Source organism: Chrysemys picta, chromosome 7, assembly GCF_011386835.1.
Source record: "Chrysemys picta bellii isolate R12L10 chromosome 7, ASM1138683v2, whole genome shotgun sequence".
Classification (NCBI taxonomy): domain Eukaryota; kingdom Metazoa; phylum Chordata; order Testudines; family Emydidae; genus Chrysemys; species Chrysemys picta.
In genome coordinates this window covers 43,354,101-43,378,781 of record NC_088797.1, presented here as the reverse complement: position 1 = coordinate 43,378,781, position 24,681 = coordinate 43,354,101, and the positions used below count along the sequence as shown (strand labels likewise).

At 42.7% G+C, this 24,681-nt stretch overlaps 1 protein-coding gene across 3 annotated transcripts in view; it reads right to left on the bottom strand.

The window, feature by feature from the left end:
• Positions 1-305: 305 nt before the first annotated feature.
• The window catches only part of RFT1 (RFT1 homolog), a 38,427-nt gene continuing 14,051 nt past the window's right edge, over positions 306-24,681 (bottom strand). For all 3 annotated transcript variants that reach the window (XM_005309323.5, XM_042861731.2, XM_042861730.2), the window contains exons 7-13: positions 20,955-21,033; positions 17,291-17,341; positions 15,977-16,107; positions 14,068-14,212; positions 10,115-10,220; positions 6,675-6,924; positions 306-1,171 (exon numbers count right to left, since the gene is read on the bottom strand). In XM_005309323.5, coding sequence (XP_005309380.2) covers positions 1,007-1,171; positions 6,675-6,924; positions 10,115-10,220; positions 14,068-14,212; positions 15,977-16,107; positions 17,291-17,341; positions 20,955-21,033 — 927 coding nt within the window. In that variant the 3' untranslated portion in view covers positions 306-1,006. The remainder of the gene's footprint in view (positions 1,172-6,674; positions 6,925-10,114; positions 10,221-14,067; positions 14,213-15,976; positions 16,108-17,290; positions 17,342-20,954; positions 21,034-24,681) is intronic.

The following is a 24,681-nucleotide window of genomic DNA, read 5'->3' as shown; positions in this document are numbered from 1 at the left end:
CGTTCATAGAAGTATAGCTAATTGTTTTTTTAAGCTTCATTAGTATTTATCTAATTCTAAAGCCTCCAGTTTCCAACAACAAAAAAGTCACATATGGGTTAAGGTTAACCCATGAGCCTGTCCATGGAAACTATTCAGAAAGTTTGAGCAAGTGAAAAGATGCTTCCCATCCAACAATGAAGCTTTATATTATATACATATATACACACACACACACACACACACACACACACACACACACGCGCGCCATTTTGGTCATCCAGACATTTGGGACATATTTTACACATGTGAATTATGAGAGAATATTTTTATTTAAATTTTTTGTTTGCACTGGTATTTATAAATTGACTAAAAATAGAGATAAAATAAAAGTTATAGGATTTAAATTTAACTCTATTGAGCTTCTGGACTTTGGGAAATTTCAGCTGTGACTTGCACCAGGAGAAAGAACAGAGAGGGCTTACGCTTTGCAGAACTTCCTTCCAAAACACAATATTGTTCACTAGTTTAGTGAACACGGAAGAAGTATATTTTGGGTATATTGACTAAGATGGTAAGTAAACGGTATATAGAAAAACAAGCACTCTTGTACAATCCACTTGCATCCATATAAAAGTTTGTGCATTCCATTTATTTGTTTAGAACATAAAATGTCTGAAGTTTTCCGTTCCAAATTGTTTCATGTTAGGCAATACTGTTATGAAGGGAAAAGCTTTGATAAGTATGACAAGGAGAATTACCTGGCTCAGGGTTGGTATAATTTGTGTTGGAACCTGTTATGAGTTTAAAGGATTTGAAAATGGAAATAGTATCTGGTTGCCAAATATTTCCATTTCAGCTACACAGTCTCAGAAATATTCTATGGGAGTTTTTTTTTTTTTTTTTTTTTTAAAGAAACCTTACAAGGTGCCATTAAAACTTATCCTGTGCATATTTTATATATAAAATATACCTTTGTAGCAAACATATACATACATACATAACAATTATTCCGTACATGATCATTTTAAGTTTCTTTCTTGGTATATCGTGACAGGAACTGCGTTCTAACAAAGTTAATCAGCTTGGTCTCTGTGAAAAATACAGTGATAAGTGTTGCTGTGAAGCACAGAGCTCCCACAGTGATGTGAATCAGCCTCGCCAGCCAGCCTTTATCACAGCACAAGAATACCTACAAAGAAAACAAAGTAAGCAAGCAGTTGTAGAAAGATTACTGGTAGAGAGGTGGATGCTCTGCATCAATGACAAGTAGGCTCTAATACTTCTCTTGACCACAATAGCGGTACTACTGAGGTGGTCATCAGGCTGCCAGTCTCAGGCAAAGCAATCAGATAGATTTGGCTAGTGTAATTTGAACCTACAAAATATTATAGCTAATATTGGCCATATTAATAATACAATTTCTATGAAAATAAATAAGCATTTGGTATATACCTGATCATTGTAGAAGTTATATGCAGTAATATATCATTCATTATGTACACACAAAGTTAACTGATATACTTAGGAAAGCTATTTTCTTATGATGCATTGAGATTAAGGCTACACATCATTCCTTCATTTTTGCAACCATATATCCACCTATGTTTAAAAGACGAACGTATTGGAAATCTGGGAAAACAACAAAACAGTTACCTACTTTTTGTTATTCTTCGAGATGTGTTGCTCATGTCAATTCCATTCTAGGTGTGTGTGTGCCCACATGCACAGTCATCGGAGATTTTTGCCATAGGGAGGGCTGTGGCACCCCCTTGAGTCCTACGCTCATGCGTTGGCACAGCAGGCGCCGCCAGCCCTATGCCTTCTCAGTTCCTTCTTGCCGACAACTCCAACAGAGGGGCAGGAGGATGGGTAATGGAATGGACATGAGCAACACAGCTCGAAGAACACCAGACACGAAAGGTAGGTAACAGTTTTTTCTTCAAGTGCTTGCTCATGTTGACTCCATTCTAAGGGACTCATAATCAGTATCTATGGAGGTGGACTTGGAGTTCATGGTGGTACAGCTTGCAATACTGGTCTACCAAAGCCAGCATCTTAACAGGCAGTAATCCAAGATGAGATTCTCTGGGCCAACACTGGACAACCTTTCATCCTGTTGGCAACTGTGACAAATAACGGTGGTGACTTATGAAAAGGCTTGGTCCTCTCCATGTAGAAGGCTAGCTCCCTTCTGATGTCCAGAAAGTGCAACCTGTGCTTCCTCCTCCGACTTATGAGGTTTAGGGAAGAAGACAGGTAAGAATATGTCCTGAGTCATATGAAACTACAGAACAACCTTGCGTTGGAAGGCCAGACGCTGTCGCAGTTGGACCTTGTCCTTGTAAACACCATGTAAGGCGGCTCCGAGGTAAGGGCCCTAATCTCGGAGACCCTGTGGGCAGATGTAAATCACCAAGAAAGCAACCTTTCAGGAGAGGAGGGAGCTCCCGTGATCTGCAACAGCACAAGATTTAGGTCCCACGGAGGAATGGGGCCCTACTGATGTGAGGGCCCTTGAGGAACCTGGCAGTCATGTCATGGGCGAAAATCAACCTGCTCTCGAGCGGAGGATGAAAGGCCAAAATAGCAGCCAAGTGGACCTTAACAGATGAAAGAGACAGACCCTGGAATTTAAGATGCAGGAAGTAATCCAGGATTAACTGCAGTGCGGCCCTCTCGGGTGGAATACGTTTATCTGAAGTACAGCATGTAAACCATTTCCATTTGGCCAGGCAGGTTGCTCTGGTAGCAGGACCTGTTGGACACTGGCCGAGCACAGCCGCTCATCTGCATTCAACCATGCAGCAGCCAGGCCATCAGGTGCAGCGCCATCAGGTTCAGATGTAACAGCCTGCCATGGTTCTGAGACAAAAGGGCCAGCTGGAGCAGTAGCTGTAACGGGGCAGCCACCAAGAGGTCCAGCAACATGCCAAACCAGTGCTTGCACGGCCAAGATGGCGCTATAAGGATCACTTTCCATCTGTCCTGCTTGATCTTCATGAGGACTCTAGATTAACGGCACTGGAGGGAAGGCGTACATCACAGGGAACATTTGTCGGTCCCCTGAAACGAACAGAAAGTGTGCCTGGATGCAAAACAAGTCCACCTGGGGAGTCCCCCACCTTTGGAAAATAATGCTGACTATCTCCCGATGGAGCAACAACACATGGCAAAACAAGAGGGTCCGGCTGAGGTGATCTGCCAAAGTTTCTCATCCCGGGGAGGTGTGCAGCCACGCGATGAATGGCGGGCTGAACATGGATGTTCCAGACCCTGAGGGCTTCTTGGCAAAGAGCTGAGGACCAGGCTTCGCCTTGCTTGTTGATATAGAACATAGCAGCAGTATTGCCAGTCAGGACCTGAATCACCTTGCCTTTTATATGAGGCAGAAAAGCTTGACAGGCCAAGCATACTGCTTTGAGCTCCCTGACATTTGTGTGTAAGGAGCGATCGCACTCGACCAATGACCTTGCATGCCCACCCCAGATCCGAAGCATCAGAGAACAGGGTAACTGATGGGGCCACGAAGGGGACTCGCCTCCAACACTGATGCGGGGGTCCAACCACCAAGTGAGCAACAACAGGATGCGGTCCAGAACCTTGACTACCCAATCTATGTTGTGTCTGTTGGGGACACAGACCGACGCCAGCCGCGCCTGTAGGGGCCTGAGATGGAGCCGTGCATGCCGGACCACCACAAGGCCCAACAGCCTCAAGTACATATGAGCAGTGGTGAGTGGGTGGTCTTGCATATGTGAGATTAGGTCTGACATAGCACAGAATCAGGTTTTGGGGATGAAAAGAAAGGAAAGGAACACTTTCTGTTCGATTCCACGGCCCAAGTAGGGTCAAGGACCACTCCTATGGACTCTATGCACTGCATTGGCACTAACATCTGTTTTTTTTCTCATTTATCAATAGACCTAGATCGTGACATGTGGAGCAAACCAGATCAAGGTGCTGCCACACCTGATGCCAAGACTGGCCCTTGATCAGCCAGTCATCGAGGCATGGGTAAATTTGAACACCCGGACTCCAAGGTAAGCGGCCACTGGCGCCATGCACTTTGTAAATACTCTTGGGGCTGATGAGAGACCAAAGGGCAGTGCCGTGAATTGGAAATGGTGCTGGCCCAACACAAAACAGAGGAACTGTCTGTGTCCTGGGGAAATGGAAATATGTTGTTCAAGTACAGGGCGGTGTACCGGATCCAGGGAAGGGATGATGGAGGCCACAGAGGCCATGCAAAATTTCAACTTCTTGAGATGCTTGCTGCTTGCTGAGGTGAGGCAGGTCCAGGATGAGTCTTGGGCCCCCTTTTGCTTTCAGGATTAGGAAAATATCGGGAGTAGAATCCTTTTCCCTTCATATCCCAAGGGACCTCCTCCACCGGTCCCAGCATTAGGAGGTTTTCCTACCTGCTGAGCGAGGAGTTGCTTGTGAGAAGGGTCCCTAAAGAGAGACAGGGCGGGGGGGGAGGGGCAGTCGAGAACTGTAGGGTGTAGCCCAAGGATACTGTGTTGAGCAGCCAACAGTCAGATGCCACTCGTGACCATGTCAACTGAAAGGGGCACAGGCGGGTGAGGAAAGAACAGGGAAGTGGATCCAGGTACTTGATTGGGGCGCCATCCTAGGTCGCACCTTCAAAATGCCTGTCTCTGGGCCCAGTGTGTTTCAAAGGGCCAGGTTGAGCCTGGGCAATAGAGATCTGTGCTAAGGTGATTGTAGGCAGGAGGCTGGCTGGTACCAGGAGTGTGGGGACTTGTGCCTCGGTTCCAGTGATCTGTGTCTCATGGAAGGAGAGCGCGGCACCGGGAACCTGGACCTTCTAGCTGGTGACCTATGTTGCAGGACTGGTGTCCTAGGTTATGGGGACAGGGGCAAAGTCTGTGATCCGGGGACCAATGGTGCTCCCCTGCCCTTTGGGGAGGTTCCAAGATTGGCTTGCCATTGGGCTGTAGGGCCTTAGTCACTTCCAGCACCTGGCACAGCATTCATGATACCGGTAAGCCCACCAGGTCTTTAGCCACTTGGGCTCTCTCAGATGATGATGGTCCCCTAGAAGCCAGGATCCCCTACCGCTCCTGGGAGTCAGATCCTTGGCTGGGGTAGGGGGTCCGACCGTAGCAGTACTCCCCTGTAGCTCTGGGGCGGGCACACGGCCTGAACTAGGTCCTTTGCCCAGAGCCCCCTTCCCCTCCTTGGACAGTGCCAGGGAGCCCTTTTTCTTCAGACACTTCTTGGGCACTGGCGAGGAGGATCAGTGCCGGGAGAATTCCAGTGCCAGCAGTGCCACTACACCAATGCTGAGGTGCTACAAGCGAAATCCGGTCAGGCGGACTCTGACGCCAGGTGCAGCGGCCTCCATCAGGAGGGCTCTCAAGTGGATGTCCCTCTCCTTTTGGGTTCTGGGATGAAAGTTTTTGCAAATCCTGCACTTATTCTTTATATGGGATTCCCCCAAGCACTTCAAACAGCTGCTGTGAGGAACACTGAGAGGCAATGGCCTGTTGCACAACAAACGCAGCTCCAGGGTAAAGTTCCAGCTGGGACTCTAACCACTAAACTAACACTTACTTAAAAACATACCTACAAACTATATAGAAAGGGAATAACAATGGGCTGTTAAGAACCGCTAATGCTCTTACTATGCAATATAAGGTGCTCTGACCAACCGTCATGGGCAGTAAGAAAGAACTGAGAGGGAGCAGGGCTGGCGGTGCCTGATGTACCAACGCATGAGCATGATACTCAAGGGGGCACCACAGCCAACCCTATGGTCGGCAAAAATCTCTGATGACTGTGCACATGGGCGAGCACACACCTAGAATGGAATCGACATGAGCAAGCACTTGAAGAAGAATCTCCCTTTCCAATACGATCTCTAGTTTCTACCCCTCAGAGCCATGGAATATTCGACTTAATTCATGTAATCGTTACCACAGAAAATCTGCAGCAGGTGCAGGACTGAACCATGCCCATCTTCTACCCTAGGTAGGTGTGAATGGGAGAGGAATGCCACATACTGGGGAGGGGATGCCAGGGAGCAGGGGGGGAAAAAGAGGGAACATTTTTGTGGCAAGTTGTTTTTTTATTGATTGCTGTTTGAAGCTTTTGGGAGATTGGAGATATTGAAACAAGATCCATGAAGACTGATTAGTAGGCAGAGAACAGATGGTATGGTAAAAAATAGATCATAGAGATCATAGAATATCAGAGTTGGAAGGAACCTCAGGAGGTTATCTAGTCCAACCCCCTGCTCAAAGCAAGACCAATCCCCAGACAGATTTTTACCCCAGTTCCCTAAATAGCCCCCTCAAGGATTGAACTCACAACCCTGGGTTTAGCAGGCCAATGCTCAAACCACTGAGCTATAGCATTATTCATTAATCTATCAGACCCCGGCCACGTGGCATTGATAGATATTCTGTATACACATACTCACTCCACAATGTATGGTAATACCCATGTGATAAATTGCATTTATCATCATGCACCTTTGTCTCATATACATATATACAATATAATCAGCCTTGCAAAATTGTAATAACATTTTATTAGCCTATGCTCATAATCTACTTGCATGCCCTTTAGTGAGATTCTGATAATGAAAAAGCTAATTATATTTTCTAATTACTTGATATGAGCAGACTTTTACAAGAATTATAGTGAAATCTGAAAAACACACTCACCTCTGAAAAAACAGTGACTACTCCACTAATAATATAAACAAAAATTAGTGATGGCGAGAGTAGCAGCCCTTTCAAAGGTCTGTAAGAGCTCTCTTTGAAGTAATTGTCGATGTAGTGAATGCTGTGTGCTATTCGAATACTCATATTGAAGCAGTTTGCAAGGATAAAGCCTACACTGCCTTGCCACTGAGTCAAGAAATAAGAGACGCACAAGAATGTGAAGGACAAGGCCAGCATAACAAAATTGAACCTAAAGGAAAAAAGAGAAACAAGTTAAACAATGTATGCAATAAAAATATTTATCCATTATCACCTACGTCAGCAAGAGTCCCACAATTTTTCCCCTAAAAGAAGAAACCAAATTATGGTTAATTTTGAACATAAACAGTAGGGTAGGGATCAAATTAAGATGTGCTAATAAAGAAGGCTTATTGAAGGGTGTGGAGGAAAACAAAGAGCCACATTAAGTGTGAGATTTTTATTTTTAACAGTGAACCATACATTTCTGATTTCTCTTATCAGATTTGACAGACTAATTAAGCTTGCAAAATCTAAAGATTTCTACGATATATTAAAAATTCTTAAACAAGAAGGCACATTCATAAATTTCTGTAAACCTTGATTAAAAAATTTACTTCACTTACAAATCAGCACTTTGAAAAGATCATGCAAGTCAGCTGGTTCAGTCTAAAAATCTCTGTGTATGAAAAGCAAGAGTGGAAAAGTCTTGTAACAGGGAGTTGTTGCACTCTGCTGAATAAAGGGCTGTTGCTAGTTTTAGCAAGGCCAGCAGTGTGTTAGCCTTTATAAACAGAACAGAACAAGATTCTGGTTAAAAAAAAAACAAAGCCAGATGGTCATTAAAACTTAATATATGAAGTGGATAGTTATAGCCTACTTAATTTCTGAGACTACATCGTTTTTTAAAATAGCCAGTATTGGGAAAGGGCTATAGTCTATATAAAAACATTTTTTGGCAAGCAATATTAATCTATTTTAATTTGAACTAAAGTGCAGTAGTGATGTTACACACACCCGCCACTCTCTGCAGGTGTGTAACATCTGCTAATTTTCAGCAAGCTAGCATGCATTGGAACAGTCTCCCAGATTGCTGGATATGTGGTTACTCCAACATGAAGTATATGTGCAATCAGTGTGCAGAGAGCTATACCAACCATTTTGCCCCTACAGAAACTTAGATGAAAATTCACTTCACTTGTATGAACTGGATATTTTTCTATGGATACTATAAAGAAATAGAAGTTCGATCATGATCATCCTGAATTGCAACAAGTTCATTAGTTCACAAAGTCACACCCATAATGACAGCTAAAATAGATGTGAACAAATAACTAATTCATGAAAATAGGGATTAATTCAACATTACAGCCCTAGTCTAAAAGACTACAGTGAATAACTTAAAGGCAGCATTGGTACAGCTGATAATGACAAGTCCTGCTGTCTTCCAGTAGATGAGCACTCTGCAGCTGTTGTATTTCCCAATTAAGCACAGATCACAAATCTACAGGCTTAAAATGCATGTTGTACATCTGACAAAAACTGCAAATTTAAAATGAGATGCAATTAATATAGCACTTTTTCAAATCAACAGAAAATTATTATATCGTAACAGCAATTATTCTGCCATAAGGTTGTGGTTAAAATGCAGTGTATGCTGCCATATTTTTATTGCTCTGCTCTTGATGCTCAGGAGTGAAATTCAGTTTGAAATTTGACATCTCAGTAAGATGCCTAGATTGCCAAAAAGACACGATAGGCATACAGTCTCACTAAAGCAGGCAATTATCCCAACATGTTAAAAGTCAGCTTTAAAATCTAATTTTAAAGTTTCAATTTTGGGGATTATTTTGATGAAGTGAAATAAAAAGTTAACAGTTGGAAAATTAAACTTATAATTAAATTGACATTTAAAATGGATCAGTGGCTCAGACATTCAAACCTGTAAAGTCTGATAATTTAATGTAATGAAGACTTTGGTCCAAACAGTATATATGTTTAAAATATAATGTGAAAATTGTCTCTGTGTCAAGTCACATGACATACAAACTTGTTTCCTCAAGGCAGGATGTTTGCCAATCCAAAAATAGTCTCATTAATATTCTTATATTATTGCACTATTTTGACAGTCCTCTTATATTGATAACCATTTCACTTTTAAAAACCCAATATGCCACAGAATTGGGGAAATTTGGCGGGGGGGATGGGGACAGACTAGGTTTTTCCATGAAAGAGTCCTTTGTCAAAAATTTGAAAAGACCTGAAGTTTAATGAGTCTTATGTACATTATTTAATAAGACAGCTATTTTATGATGTATTGTAAAATTCCTGGACCTAATTAATTGATATATTGCCGAATACACAATCTTCTGTGCTGGCAAATATTTATGTTCACTTGCCTAAAATTAATAAGGTAATAACACATGCTGTACAATACAGTATTTAACACTTATATTTTTTTCTTTAAAGGAGAGTCAAATCTATAATTGAGATTGGCAAATTCTTTATAGTCAAACCCTCTCCTTGAAAAAGTTTGGAACCAAAAAAATGTTTGTAGCACCACTTAACAGTGACCAAAGCTGGTAGTCATAAGCATTATGCATCAACCCTTCTCCCTATCAACAAAAGCAGCCTCTTCTACACATCAGCACAGATTTCAGAAAAATAGGAAATAATTAGCAATTAAAACAGTCAAGGAAATATTAGACTATATAGACAGGAATTTCATTCATTCAGAAAAATACCTGAGATGGAATATTTTTATAACTGAAATTTTTAAATGAGATGTATTACTAAATCAGTATACTTTACAATAAAAAATATTGCTATTATGGAAAGTTATTTTTAAAACTATTCAATGTGCACACGTATGGAAACTAAGGTTTAGGATTTTTTTCCCCCATTTTCTTCCATTTCATACTTTGACCAGATATGCATTCTGTGTATATAATGTTAAAACTTATACGTGCCCAAGATTATCCATTTAATCTATATTTAGACTGCTAAATAAGTAGCCTGTTTTTCAGCAGTGCTGAGGAGCAATGAACACCCTTTAACCACAAAGGGAGGTGTGGGTGCTGGCTGCAAAGAGTAAATAAAGTCACTTACCCAAACACCTATATATGGATTTAGGTGTGTAATCTTAGGAACCAGAGTCTGAACATTTTGACCATATTTATATTAGTTGAGACTGTATCGCTACTTTAGGACTAGCACTGAAGATGGGAAATTCAAAACTGAAGCTTAAGTGGTGAAACAACAGTATGTAAAAAGGAACCTGAATTTCCAAAGTGTTCCTCCCCCCGCATATCCCTCCCTCTAGGTACAGATGCACTGTAGACCGACAGAGTCAACCTGCAGTAAATTTGTTTTTCAGGAACACTTTAGGGGCTATTAATGGATCCACAAGCCTTCTTGCCTACCTGTCTACCTCCTCTTTGCACATAGAAGCAAATGTAAAACATTCTGTTACTCCATTGACAGCAAGAAGCAGGACATATAAAGAATAGCAGCGCAGGAGACTGGGACCTAAAAAATAGTAAAACAATAAATGAACCAATATTCCTATAATGAAGGCTCATGTATATACTTCTCTTATCTACTGGTACTCAAAGATCAATCCTTCAAATGTTTTCAAGGATGATTTTACCATTACAGCTACTTTTAAATTCAATCTGTAATCTAAATTACACAGGCATGTTCCTATCAATACCACTATAAGACAATGAGTAGACTAAACAAAAAGCCAAGGACACCACTTGTAGCTCAGATCTTTTTTTCCCCATAGCCAAAAGGATATTTTAATAGTTGAGATTTCTTTAATAAAGACGAAAGCTTGTTAAATCCAGCATTGTCTATTGTAGAGGACTTGGGGAATAAGTCTGAGGTCAATCCTCAAGAGCTGGAAGCAAGTGAGAATATATATATACTCCAGCCAGGATATACGGTCATAAGAAACAGATAGCAACTGTGCTACACTGGGAGTTACATTAATATTTTTAATGGGACATAGGTAATTTATAAATGAGTTAAAAATTCTACACTAGTTTTGGAAATTGGTTTAATGCCTTTTAAAAGATTCTCGTGTGAACTTGTAAAGGTGAGAAAATTACAAAATGGCAGCTAACATTTCAGTTTGTTCAGGTAGCAAAAAATTAATGCTGACAAATGAACTCATCTCCCAAAAACGGACTTAATTGATCAGGGTTATGACACTGTGCACTCTCCCTCTGTCTCAGTTCTGAGGAGTAATTTCCTGAGCAGCCACAGTACAGCAGATCTCTTTGAGGTGAAGAGAAAGTCTTCAACTCTATGAAGATGCACATAAAGTCAGGCTACAAGCACGCAAGAAAAAAGGGAAATGAAATAATTTAAAACAACTAACGGATACTCAAGGAAAATCAGGGTAGATACAAATACCAGTGTGTCACATTTAGGAATTCACTTTCGTAGGACCCAATCCTGTGAATATACTTGAGAGTGACTTAATGCACATGAATAGTCCTCCTGAAGCGAAGAGGCTAATACCTTAAGTACAGTTAATGTTTGATAGATTGGGCCCACAGTGAGTAACACCCTTTTTCATTTCCCCTTAACTGACGCTAAATGTAGAGCAAATGATGCTAGCAAGGGGATAGAAAATGCTCTCTTGATAAAGAGGGCTAACTGCTGCTATTCTGTAACAACCACCCACTTTCAGAATTTTCATTTTCCTGAAATTAATAAAAATCTAAGCGGATTAGTAATAAAATATGTACTCAGAACAGATGTATTGACAACTGATGCAAGTCATGTTTCTTTATTGCTAAAAATTCTTCATAAAAACCAATGTGGGCTTCCAGACATGCATCTTAATCTGTCAAGAGCCCAAAGTTCTTGAGGAACAGGTGATAATATTTAAGTGCTTATATTTATTGCTCATTCCTCTTTGACTGCATTTTGCACCATACTATCAAATTTCAGATTAAGGGACAACAGGAGCAACAGCAATTGTTACAAGCCTGTGTCCGACCAACCTCCTTAAAGATAAAAGTAACAAGGGTCTTCATGGAGCTACAATGTCTCTCAAATTAATTATCTTGAAACTGAATAAGGTAATTGCAACTTTCTCCCTGTTATTCAATTAACGGTATTCAAAAGACAACGTTTCACACTATAAAGCTCCTATATATTCCATGTAATAAATTGTGTTGTAAGGTTTTCCATTTTCCTTGTAATTTTTCAGTATTAAAGACATAAGTGTTTGTCAGTCAGAATATTAATATCTCATTGTGCACTGTCAGTGTCTCCATATTGAAGTGAAATGTCTCAGGATGGCTAGCCCTTTAATTGGAATTGCACCCAGCCTCAACTGACAGATCAGCTACCTCCCAACTGAGAGAGATCAGCTAGGGATCTCAGTTGGGAAGAGACCTGCCAGGAGTGAGGAGGCTCTGGCAGTAAACCCATGGGTAGTGTGGGGGAAGGAAAGTTACAGGAAGCAGGTTGGCACCTATATCAGGCACTGGGGGGTGACTCTCAAGCAATAGTGGCCAATAGATTGCTAACATGTAGGGAATCCATAGGCCCCTGCAGCAGATCCCAGATTAGGGGCAGGGACAATTGATGTGTTGATTTTGTGTTAGGTAGAAGAAAGCTAGGAGAAAAAGGACTTGTACCAGTCTCTAGGAGTAGTGTCAATTCGTCCAAGGCTAGGAAGAGAGGCCAACAGCCTATAGAAATTAATTTTCCAGTTGTATGTTTTACCCTTTAACATGTAAAGCTGCACTGACAGTGTTAAACCACCAAAGGATCAATTTTATACCCAAATCACCCCCAGTGATTACTACTGAGACAGTGATTACTGTTTTGAATAATCTAACTGCTTTGAATAATAATTATGATTGCCACAGACCTGCATCATAATTTTATAGATTTACAAATAATGGTATGCTCAGTACAGAAGCAGTTTTCAAACAAATGTTTTTGCTAGTCTTAAAAAAAATAAAAATAAAAAAAATGCCACACACACGACAAACGCACCCCTCTTTGTATTGTTAACAACTCTGGCATTTTTATCACGAGTCTCATAATACTTAGCGTTTTCCTCAACCGTTGGCTCCTGGAATCATGTAATTAAGCAAGCATCTCAGCTTTTCATGTTTAAAAATAAGTAAGTTTGTAGCCCTCATGATTACAAAGAAAGGTTTAAGAACATGACCCTAAAGATTCAGAAGCTTGAAAACCAATAAAAAGAACCCACAATATATTTTTTATTGGGACTGGAGAGGACTGACTTATGATTATTGATCTCTTGGGGTTGGTAATACTGCATTATGGAATAACCAAACACACACTATCTTTTAAAGTAACTTTCAACAATAGGAAATCTTGAAAAAAATTATGTGATCACTAATTAAACTCTCCAGCAGATTAAAACTGAAGATAACTACACCTCTACCAAGGTATAACGCGACCCGATATAACACGAATTCAGATATAATGCGGTAAAGCAGCGCTCCAGGGGGACGGGGCTGCGCACTCCGGCGGATCAAAGCAAGTTCAATATAACACGGTTTCACCTATAACGCAGTAAGATTTTTTGGCTCCCGAGGACAGCGTTATATCAGGGTAGAGGTGTACTTATATATAAAGAGCTTGAATACTAAAAACCAAATTCTGGACTCAAATAGACAAACTAACCTACAGGCCTTCCTGGGAGCTGGATATACATGCGCAAGGGAGGATTTTGGCTCTAAATCCCGGTCAAATGTGATTTGAAATGAAGGAGATCAAACCCCACAACAATAGGTTATAATGGAAATCTACAGCTGCACTGATGAACTGCACACCCACAAAATTGTATATAAAATGCATCTGTAACACCATTCTTGTAAAGATATTATAAATATACCAGTTAATTGCTACATAAGTCTGAAAATGCAACATATGGAACGCCGCCCCCCCCCAAAAGGATTACCCTGCAAAAAGAATAAAATAGAACCCTACAAATTATTAGCTTCAAATGTGTCTAGAGCCAAATGTAATTAGACCATTGCTTAGAAGCATTGTGTATCTTCCATAACAGTTCTCAACAGCTACCTGGCAAGTTGGTTCCCTAGTGCCATTAAATTCTGAAATTAGATGTGCATAACTGAACAAATGGATGCAGCGGATTATCCAAAGTGAGGTCAGTGCATGATACTGTAGACTGCAATACAGAAACTCCGTGGGATTTTAAGTACTTCAGTGTCTCATGCACAAGCAGACAGAAGTACTTTTCTACTTATCAGATAATTTTGCTCGACTGACAACATGTGTGATTTGTAAAATAACTCAATAAATCGCATCTTCTGTTCAGAAAGATTTCGAAAACTGGCAAAAAGTGATTAGTTACCTGATCCTGAACTGAGCATTGAACCTCCATAAATATCCAGAGCCAGTTGAGAATAGGCGTAGCCAAAAACTGTAATGCTCAGGCCTACCAGAAGCACGAGTTTTAACAGTGACTCCAACACTGCTGCAGCCATTGCAATATCATCCTGGGAAAAGAATTTCATGATCTACATGAATCAGAAGCTACAGAATTCTGCAGTTTATTTTGATGGACATTTTCACAAAGAATTACTTTAAAAAAAAAGAACAGCATTTTTCTACTGCTTTAGAGAGATGGTAAAATATTCATTAAGTTTTGAGTTATCCTTATACATTCTGTGTACAAACATATGCACTTTCAATCTTAACATACCGGTCATTTACCTAGCGTTTTATATGTTCAAAGCTCTGTACACTACATTATGTCTCACTGAAATAGTGGTAAACTGATAAGGGCAAAGTATTTTCCTAAGGCCACAGTGATTGAGTGGCAGAGGCAGGATTTTTACTGCTGTGCAGGAAGACAGCATTTGCATACCAGAACAGTCTGTTAACTTTAGTGTCCCTTCCGTAGCATCGGCCTATACTAGATAGGTGACAGAAATGTGAAAATTTATAAGGCACTTGGCCAATTATACAATATGAACATGAGAAAATATACATTTGTTATCCCATGCACCAATCAAATAATGCCCTGAAGCAAGAGATTTTATTAACCCTGTTTTATCATGTGTACCAACAAGTACTACTGAAAATAAAATATCTAATTATATTATTTGTAAACTCCAGAGGCTGAACTTTATGTTTTATGAAGTATTCCTTACATAGACTTGCATCTATAATTCACTTCCCTTGTTCTATTGTTATTTACCACCATGAAAAAGCAGTACAAGGCAGTTTTTACTATGCACTTCATAATCTCAAATAGCTCAGTTACAGTCTCATTTGATTAGTCTCTTTTCAAAGCTGGGGGGAAAAAAACCACTATTTTTTTAAGCGTAGTAAGTGGAAATATGACTATATAGAGTTCCATATATTTTCAAAGCACTGCACAAAGTAACTAGGAGCGTTACTGTCAGTTAACCTAGAATAAGACAACCTGAATGGTGTGTGCACGCAAGTGAGTAGAGTGAGGTTTATGTAAAACTATTTCGCAGTGTATTAACATTGAAACTAACATTCTGGGAAATACCATATTATAGAGTTTTGTTCCCTTTATTCATTTTTACTTAGGCTTGGTCTACACTAACCCCCCAAATCGAACTAAGGTACGCAACTTCAGCTACATGAATAACGTAGCTGAAGTTCGAAGTACCTTAGTTCAATCTTACCTCGGTCCACACGCGGCAGGCAGGCTCCCCCGTCGACTCTGCGGTACTCCTCTCGCCGAGCTGGAGTACCGCAGTCGACGGCGAGCACTTCCGGGTTCGACTTATCGTGTCCAGACAAGACGCGATAAGTCGAACCCAGAAGTTCGATTGCAGCCGCCGAACTAGCGGCTGGGTATAGACGTACCCTTAGGGATGTAAGAGTGGCCATTCTGGGCCAGACCAATGGTCCATCTATCCCAGTATCCAATCTTCCCATAATGGCCAGTGCCAGATGCTTAAAAGGGAATGAACATAGCAGGGCTATAATTGAATGATCCATCCCCTTTCATCCAGTGCCAGCTTCTGAAACACCTAGAGCATGGGGTTGGCATTCCTGACCATAATAGCCATTGATGGACCTGTGCGGATGTCTGTGTTCTTACTTCTACAGTCTTTGAGGAACACATTTTTGCAATGACTTTCCCACCCTTTCCCTTCCCCTAAATATTAAAGGAAAAACTTACTCCCTTTAGGAGCTAGTAGATTTTTATGATTAGTTCTTTATTTTAAAGCACAGTTCTATAGCAGATGTTTACTAATTTAGAATTACACTCAACCTACTTGTTTCTGTAGCTTTACATCCGTCCCTCTTTCCAGCACCTTAGCAAAGAAAATGTAAAAACTCTCCTCTATTGGCAAAAAGATAAATCTAGCCACCAGAGAACCAAGGTTATTCACTATGTCATACACACCTTAAACAAAACAAAAACAAAGAAATCATATATTAAATTTTATAAAATATTTTATTTTCAGCTTCCTAGTTCTAGATCTTAAAAAGTTACGTGCACACAAACTCCTTTTGAGCTGGCATTTCTGGTGAATGGTCATAAATAAAACAGCACTTTGTCTCACAATATATAGAAGAACACTTTTAAAAGAAGCAGGATTCCTATCCATAAGGATTTTGGACCTAAACATATTGATAACAGTAAGCCGCTGGAATTACAAATCTCATTTTTGGACAGAAAGACAAGTTTGAGTGAAACTTAATTTATGTGCAAATATGTAATGCCCCTCAAATTATATTAACATTAGCAGGGGATGACTGTAGGAAAAACTCGTTGAGATACTATCAGTAGACACCGTAGAACAAATGTTGTTTCACTGAATGGGTACAAGATCAGGACTTCAATAACTCAAAAAAAAGGGAATAGCCATCTTCAAATGCAAGGTCCTTTTTTGTTTTCATTCAAATGGAAGAATTTTATATAAGCTACCAGAATGACACTCTACAGCACTCTAACAATTCTACCCCCAATAAGAAGTTGACTAGGGTCCAATCTTGCAAAAACTACTGTTCATTACTACAATGTGACTACTCACAGTGTATTAAGTACATACATAACTCTTTTCAGGATCATGACCTATGAATGAAATAATGGTCCTAGTTAGTTTCCCAACCCTAGGAAAAATACAGTGTTACACTAATGCAACAGTGTGGATTTTTTTTTTTTCTTTTTTAATTTCAGCTGCTGGTGCCTTGGAATACCAAGCAGAAAAAAAATCAAATGCAATAAATGCACATATTCAAAGAGAGAAGTGAAGGCAGCAGAAGCCTCAAAAGGAGGCAAAGACAGTTTAACAAAAGTGCTAAGTAAGATGCACTATAAAATGTACAATGTTCTTGCCTTCTCAATTACTATGGGGAAAATTTTCATCAAGAGAAACATAAAATTAAAGCCTTTGATCATAAACTACCAACATCTTCTGTCTACATCTTGCACTTCCCCATCATTTCAGTACAAAGTCATTAAGACTTTGAGATCATCTCTGAAGTTTCAAAATACCATTTCAATGTGGTGTCTTAATTTCAAAGTTTATGTAAAAGCACAAGCCAAGTAACTTTGTTACCACTTGGTAATATATCATGCTTACCCTGGTCTCCAAAATTTAGCACATTCAAAAAAGTCATCACGTATCTTTCACCTGTACATTCAAAACAAAGAAATTAACAATTAACAATGAATGTTAGTACCCATATCCTTTTCCAGTTTTTATTCGTCTACTTCTAGCAAGCAATGTTGTGAGGAAGCCAAAAGAAAATGTAAAAAAAATCTATTAATTACACCATAGGCCTGGCATGAATTGAAGTCAATGGGAATTGAAGGTGCAAGCAGCTCTGAAAGTCAGGCCCAAAGTATTGAGTTGGACAGCTAGAAACAGAAACAACAAAAACTGTGGACACTTTAAAAACATTTTGTCCTCACTGATCAATAAAGACGCCTAACTGTTCTTGAATTAAATCCATCCTGTTTAAACACATCCCAGAAATCAACAGCAATGCAATTAATATAAAACTTTCAGAACAGTTCCAAAATGGATCAAACATGACCCAGCTTTCTCAAGCTCCAGATTAACCATAACATAGAATAATTAGTATGCATCACCAGCATCTGTATTTTCCAGCCATCCATTAATCTTTTAAAATTTACTTCCTCTTCTCTGTGCAGGAGATGCTGGACATATTATTGTATACAAAGGAGACTTTAAATAGGAAAAAGGCAAGGAAATGAGGAATAAAGAGTGACCTAAACTGGGACAATGTAAATGATGTTCCAGACTTGCTCAATATTTAAATTTCTACTGCAACAGAAAACCCTAAAGATATGTCTACACTGCAATGTAAACCCAGGGTTCAAACTCAGGCTCAAGCCTAACCCCCCTTTCATCCACACGCAAATCATGCTAAAACTAGAGCTCAGACTCAGGGTCCCAAGACCCCACAGGGTGGAAGGTCCAAGCTTAAGTCAAGCCAGGACCCAGGCTTCAAGCCCCATTGCTTTGCAGTGTAGACACAGCCAAAATGGACTTGTGCTCTGGGAGTCTGCCAAAAGTATCCCACAATCCCGTAGGCTGACTTTCTTTGTACTCTAGACAGTCAAGTTTATCCTTACTGCACTAGGAACGAAGGGAGAAAGAAGCCACATGTTCGGAGGGCACTAGGAAATCTGGGATATGCATAGTTGGACTTGGGCCAGTATAATGCAGCGTTTGTTAACCTAAGGTTTGAGCATCTACACGAATATGTAAGCCCCAGGTTAACAAACCCAGGGTCTGCTAATTTGACTTCTACTAACACTGGGCTTACATTGTGGCATACACATCCTCAAATCTCATATAGATACTTAATTTGTGAACACTATTAAGATGCAACATTTAAGAGTGTGTGAGAAAACAATCCTTAAATCGATTCTGTTCCATACCAGCCAATCTTCATGATTTGTTGAGTTTATTTTCTTACATAAAGCATCTTTTGTGTGTTTGTTTTTAAAAAAGACAAAATGTGGAGTGGGCAAATATCAACTACAACTGATGGCCAAACTCACGTTCATTAATGTTAGAACAAATCTGAAAAAGTCTCCAAGGCCAAAAGCCTCATATGCTAAACCAGTACGGCACAGAGGCTCTACCGCAGTGGAGTGCTCATGCTTTACTATAACATACATTTAAAAAAAAAAAAAAAAAAAAAAAAAAAATTACCATGACATATCAGGGCACAATCCAAGCTAGCGGGGGGGCCATGTCACCCCTGTCCTGCAAACACGGAATCCGTGACTTCCAGCGACCTCTGTGCTGCTGGCAGCAGGAGACCCCACAGCAGCCCATCCTCCATGGGCAGCAGAGGACCCTCTTGCAGCTGCAGGTGGTGGGACTCCCCGCAACTGCCCAGCTGCTGCCATCAGCAACAACCCCAGAGCTGCCCAGCCACCGCTGCTATCAGGGGTCCCCCCTGCAGCTTCCTGCCGCTGGCAGCAGTGGAACCCCGGAACTGATCAGGGGCCGCAGGTGGGGGGTGGAGAGAGGGCACACAGCTTCCATCCGGCGGCGGCAGAGGGACTCCAGGGCTGCTCGGCACCCAGGGGCAGGGGGCCCCATCCTCAGGGCTCCCCAGCCTCCGTCGCTGGCAGGGGGCCTCCCACAGCTCCTCTGTCACTGCGGGCAGCAAGGAAATTTGCGCGCACACACACACACACACACACACACCCCACAGCGCCCAACCCTGCAGGGCAGCAAGGGGACCCCTCCCAGCCACCGGGCAATGGAGTCCTTGCAGCTCCCAATTGCTGCAGCGGGGAGGGGGCAGGGTGCTGGACCCTCCTCCCTCCCCATTTTGTCAGAGATTTTTTAGTAAAAGTCAGGGACAGCTAACGGTTTCTGTGATTTTTTGTTTATTGCCCATGACTTTTACTAAAAATATCCATGACAAAAATTGTAGCCTTACTTACTATGCCTTGCTGTAGTACCCCCCCCCCCGAGCCACTCAGCCGTCCAGCAGACAAGCTACACACTGAGTGTCTGTGCATATCTGCAGTCTGCCAGCTACACCCTGGTTCTCACCAGCCTTGGTTATACTGAAGGGTGACTCTAACATGCCCCCAGTCCCAGATCTTCCCCCAGAAAGGACTATCCTGCATTGCCCCACCCTCTCCTGAACAGTACAAATATATTTAATCTATTATTCCTTTAAAGAAATAATGTGCCATCTTATTACCTTAAATAGTTACCCAGGCCCTCCAACTTAAACACACTGGATTAGATTAAACAGTAAAACAATTTTACTAACTACAAAGAAGTAATGAGGCATAAAAGTCAGAAATGATTACAAGAAGATAAAATACTTACTTGCTTCTATTTAAGAAACTAACCTAGTTGCAAAGCAAAACTTTCTAACCACATGCTTCCAACAAGATTACTGACCAAACTCTTCAGGTCAGGACCACCACTACCACCACACCCCTCACCTTCCAGAGTCCAACAGCTGTTTTCTTTTGCCTTTTTAGGTGTGGTGCCAGAGAGACAGGGAGAGAGAGGAAGGTGTCTTGGAGCTTCTGCCCCTTCTTTTATAGTCCTATTCTCCTCTGAGAAGCATTTCAAGATAGGAACAAGGTGACGGGCAATCCACTGAAGAAGAGTAACTCCATGCTTTTTTGCTAAGATGCAGATTTTTGTCCTTACCCCCTTCCTCGCCAAGGCCACTTAGCAGGTAACGGCTCATCAGCCTTGTTGACACCCGACTGAGGCATCAGCTTCCCTTTGCCTCTGAGGAACTGGTTTAGCCACTCCCCAAAATTATTTGGGAAACATACTTCAGTCATGATTTCAGCTTATGTTCATAACTTCACATATAATGTTGCTATATGCATTTTGCCATATTATTGATCAGCAAATTATGCATTTTAAATAATACCTCATAAGGCATACCTTGCAGAAACATTATCACAATAGTGTAGGGTGTATATAGGGATGCAGACGTACAGAGATATATTCAGTCACACTTACCCTTGCAAATTTCATGCAGTCAAAAGTGTTCTGCCCGCTCTACTGGAAAAGCACAGAAAATAAGGCTGGGCCACCAATATGCTGATAACTCCTTTCCTATTGCGGGTGTCAGTATCACAACCACACTACTACTAGTCTTTTGTGATTCTTTTCAACCAAATGTTATCTGTGGTTTCCTGCTATTGAATTGACAGCCAAACAAGCAATACCAAGGTCTTTCCAACCATGGACAGGCATGAAGAGGGCACATAATACTCACCTTCTGTCAACATCTGTTTCAAGAAAGATTGTTTAAAGAAGCTCCAAGTCAACCTAGCCTCTTTCCAGTCAACCACAGTCTGCAAGAAAGAAATACGTACTGTGATTTAACCATTGGAGTTGATTTTGAGAATTAGAATTGCAAGATAATTTGTGAATACATTGCTCTTATCATCAAGGCCAACTCCATCTACTCTAACCCCCTGTACTAACCAGGAAAACCGTCTCTATTATTGCAACTAATGACGAACGTAAAATATTCTTGAATACAAGCACAGACTTATCACTACAAGTGACAGACTACGATCAGTCTCCACTGCATTGCACCCTACACAAACAAAAAGAACAAGAATAGCTGAAAGTTTCTACCAGGAAGCAGGGCTGAGGGGGAAGAGAGCAGGCGGGGGAGGGAGAGAGAGAGAAGGGGGCGGCCAGGGCTACAGCAGGGGCACTACCACGCAGCCCCTCCTGCTGCGCCGCCTCCTGCCACGAGGGCTCCGCTCTGGTGGGCGGGGAGGGAAGGAAGAGGACTGCCCTGCAGGGCACTCTGGTTCTCCGCGCTACCACCCCCTACAGGGCGGCCGGAGCGGAACAAGAACAACAACAACAAAAAAGTGGCCGTGCCGCCATAGGATTGGGTAGAATGCCACCTCCAACAATCTGCCGCCCCAAGCACCAGCTTGCTCAGCTGGTGCCTGGAGCCGGCCCTGCCAGGAAGCATTGCGCAGCACAGGATGGGACCAGGGAGAAGTATATTGCAGCTGATTCCTTGATATGCAGTAAGATTTCTGTTATCACTTAGTCTGCTAAGCCTCTACCATGAGGCCAGCTGAAACATTAGGAAGGGTCAGTTTTCTTTCCGTCTCAAGTTCAGTTATTGAATGTTGTTCTGTTATTGAGTCTTGAATTGTATGCCAACCCTGAGTAGACTGAGTAAGTCGGGGTGGGCAAACTTTTTGGCCCAAGGGACACATCTGGAAATAGAAATTGTATGGCGGGCCATGAATGGTCACAAAATTGGGGTTGGGGTATGGGAGGAGGTGAGAGCTCTGGTTGAGGGTGCGGACTGGGGCAGGGAGTGGGGTGCTGGGCGGTGATGGAGTATGGGGGTATGGGCTCTGGGGTGAGGCTGGGGATGAGGAGTTTGGAGTGTAGGAGGGTGCTCTGGGCTAGGACCAAAGGGTTCGGGGGGAGGAATCAGGGCTGGGGCAGGTGTGCAGGCTCCAGATGGGGATGAGGGGTTTGGGGTGCAGGAGGGTGCTCCAGGGTGGGATCGAGGGGTTTGGAGGATGGGAGGGGGATCAGGGCTGGGGCAGGGGGATGGGGCGTAGGGAGAGGCTCAGGAGTGCAGGCTCCAGGCAGCGCTTACCTCAAGAGGCTCCTGGAAGCAGCGGCATGTCCCTTCTCCAGCTCCTACATGGAGGCGCAGCCAGGCGGCTCTGCACGCTGCCCCGTCCGCAGGCACCGCCCCTGCAGCTCCCATTGGAGCACCGGAGGGGGGCCATGCCACAGCTTCTGGGAGCTGCTTAGAGCGACCCCTGACCTTGCTCCCGTCTGGAGCATCAGAGCGGGGCAAGCCCCAGACCCCACTCCCCAGCAGGAGCTCAAGGGCCAGCTTAAGACAGCTGGCAGGCCGAATCCGGCCCACAGGCTGTAGTTTGTCCACCCCTGGAGTAAGTTGTTCTCAATAAAGTTCTATCTTGGATACAACTGGGAAAGGCTGAAAGAAGGGAGAACACAGTGCTCCTGTAGAAGCATTAATAAGCATGGAGAAAGCAATCTGATGCTCATGCTTCCCATATTTAGGAGAAGGAGAGAATAAGGTCTACATCTAATTGGAACTGCATGCAAGTGCTCCAAGCCCTAGGAAGCGAACTATTAACATTTAAATGTCTCTCTAGTTAAGAAGGGGGTGCCTAGTGCAGTAATTGTGAACAATGAAAGGTTTAATATACTGAGATTCGTGGCCAAATCATCCCTGATTAACTAAATCACAGCCAAAGGGCAAGTTGGAGCAAAGATTCCCACTCTGAGGTCTTGTGTTGACAGAGCAGACAAACCCTGCTTTGATTCCCTTTTGCTTAACTGTGAATGCATTTTTTAAAATAGTGGTTTATTTAATTCTTGAGATGAGTAACACTATTTCTGTTAATACTCTAGATTAGAGAGATACAGTGGGTGAAGTCATCTCTTTTACTGGACCAACTTCTCTTGGTGAAAGAGCCAAGCTTTTGAGCTTACACAGAGCTCTTCTTCAGCCCAGAGCTGAACAGAAATTGGTCCATGTAGCAGGGTGCTTACCCCGCTCCGGCCCTGAAGGGCTTAAAGAGCCCTGGGGGAAGGTTGTGGCTGGGAGCTGCTAAACGGGGCTGATTAGGAAGCAGCTGCAGCTGGGCCACACCCCAATCAGGCCTCAGCTGGCCCTATATAAAAAGGCTGTGATCCAGAAGCCAAGCAGTCTCTCTCTGCCTTCAGAGGGAGAAGGGTCTGGTTGCAGCGAGCTAGAGACAGAGTACCTGAGTGGAGCAGGGCTGGGGACAGGCTGAGGAGTTGGGGAGCTCCAGCCTGGAAAGCCCCAGGCTGCGGCCTAGGAGGAGGCCAAGAGATACTGGGGGTTGCAGAGGGCAGCCCAGGGATAGGCCAAGGCAGTAGGTCCAAATCCAACCTTGCCTATGATGGGCAGACTGCAGTATCAGCCACTCCAGGGAGCGGGGGCTAGTTGGTGACTGGCAGTGGGCTTATTCTGAGGCGAGGTAGGGATAGTGGGTGAGGGTTCCCCGGGGAGGGGAGACCCTAGTACTGAGGGGTGTACTGCCAGGGGGCAGCACCCCAGATAAAAGGGCACCGGGGTCCGGGAGGCCGGAGGACAGGTGGACCACCAGCCTGCAGGGGGCGCTCCAACGGTGAAATGAGCTAATTCCCAGAGACGAGCAGCAGGAGGCGCCGCAGGGGTGAGTCCGCTCCTCTACAGTCCAATAAAAGATATTACCTCATCCACCTTGTCTCTCCAATATCCTGGGACCAACACAGCTACAGTAACACTGCGAACAGCGTTCTATATTGTTTGCAGGCACTTTTTATTCGTAATAACAGATTTAGCTGTGCCTTAGAGCTCATCAGGTGAAGCAGCATGAAATGGTTTGTAATAATCGTGACTGACATGAACGGTTTAGTTAATGTCTATAGCTCATACTACTGCTCAGATTTACTGGTAGTACCATTTTAGGCTAAAAGTTAATGGGTGTTATTTTACATTCCATTGACATCTTGAATACATATGCAGGGCTTAAAGCAAATAAGGCTTTCTACAAAATTTCTCACAGGATATGCACAAAGTGCAGTCAGCAAAAGGTCACTACTTCACCCTTTTGCATAAAACCGGATGCCAAAACCCCCCCAACCACTGCAACTTACTCTGGCAGCTGCAGACTTTTTCCTCCTTCTCTTCCTTTCTCCTGCTTAGTGCCTGCCAAGTTGGCTCATCTGCTTCAGACTCAGCTGCTGCTTTTATGCAAGCAGTGCTGCCACCACCACTTGGAATATGAGCACCTGCAGCCTCACTGGGGAGACAGGAGCACACCCCAACCGCTGAGTCCACCCTCTAAATTGTTGCAATTTTTCTGACAGCAGGAAGATAGAAGCAGGCATCTGTGCATACGGGTCTCATACTCGGTGTGGCTAGTAATGGACAGCATCATCATTTTGGACAGCAGTTCGGGGGGGAGGCA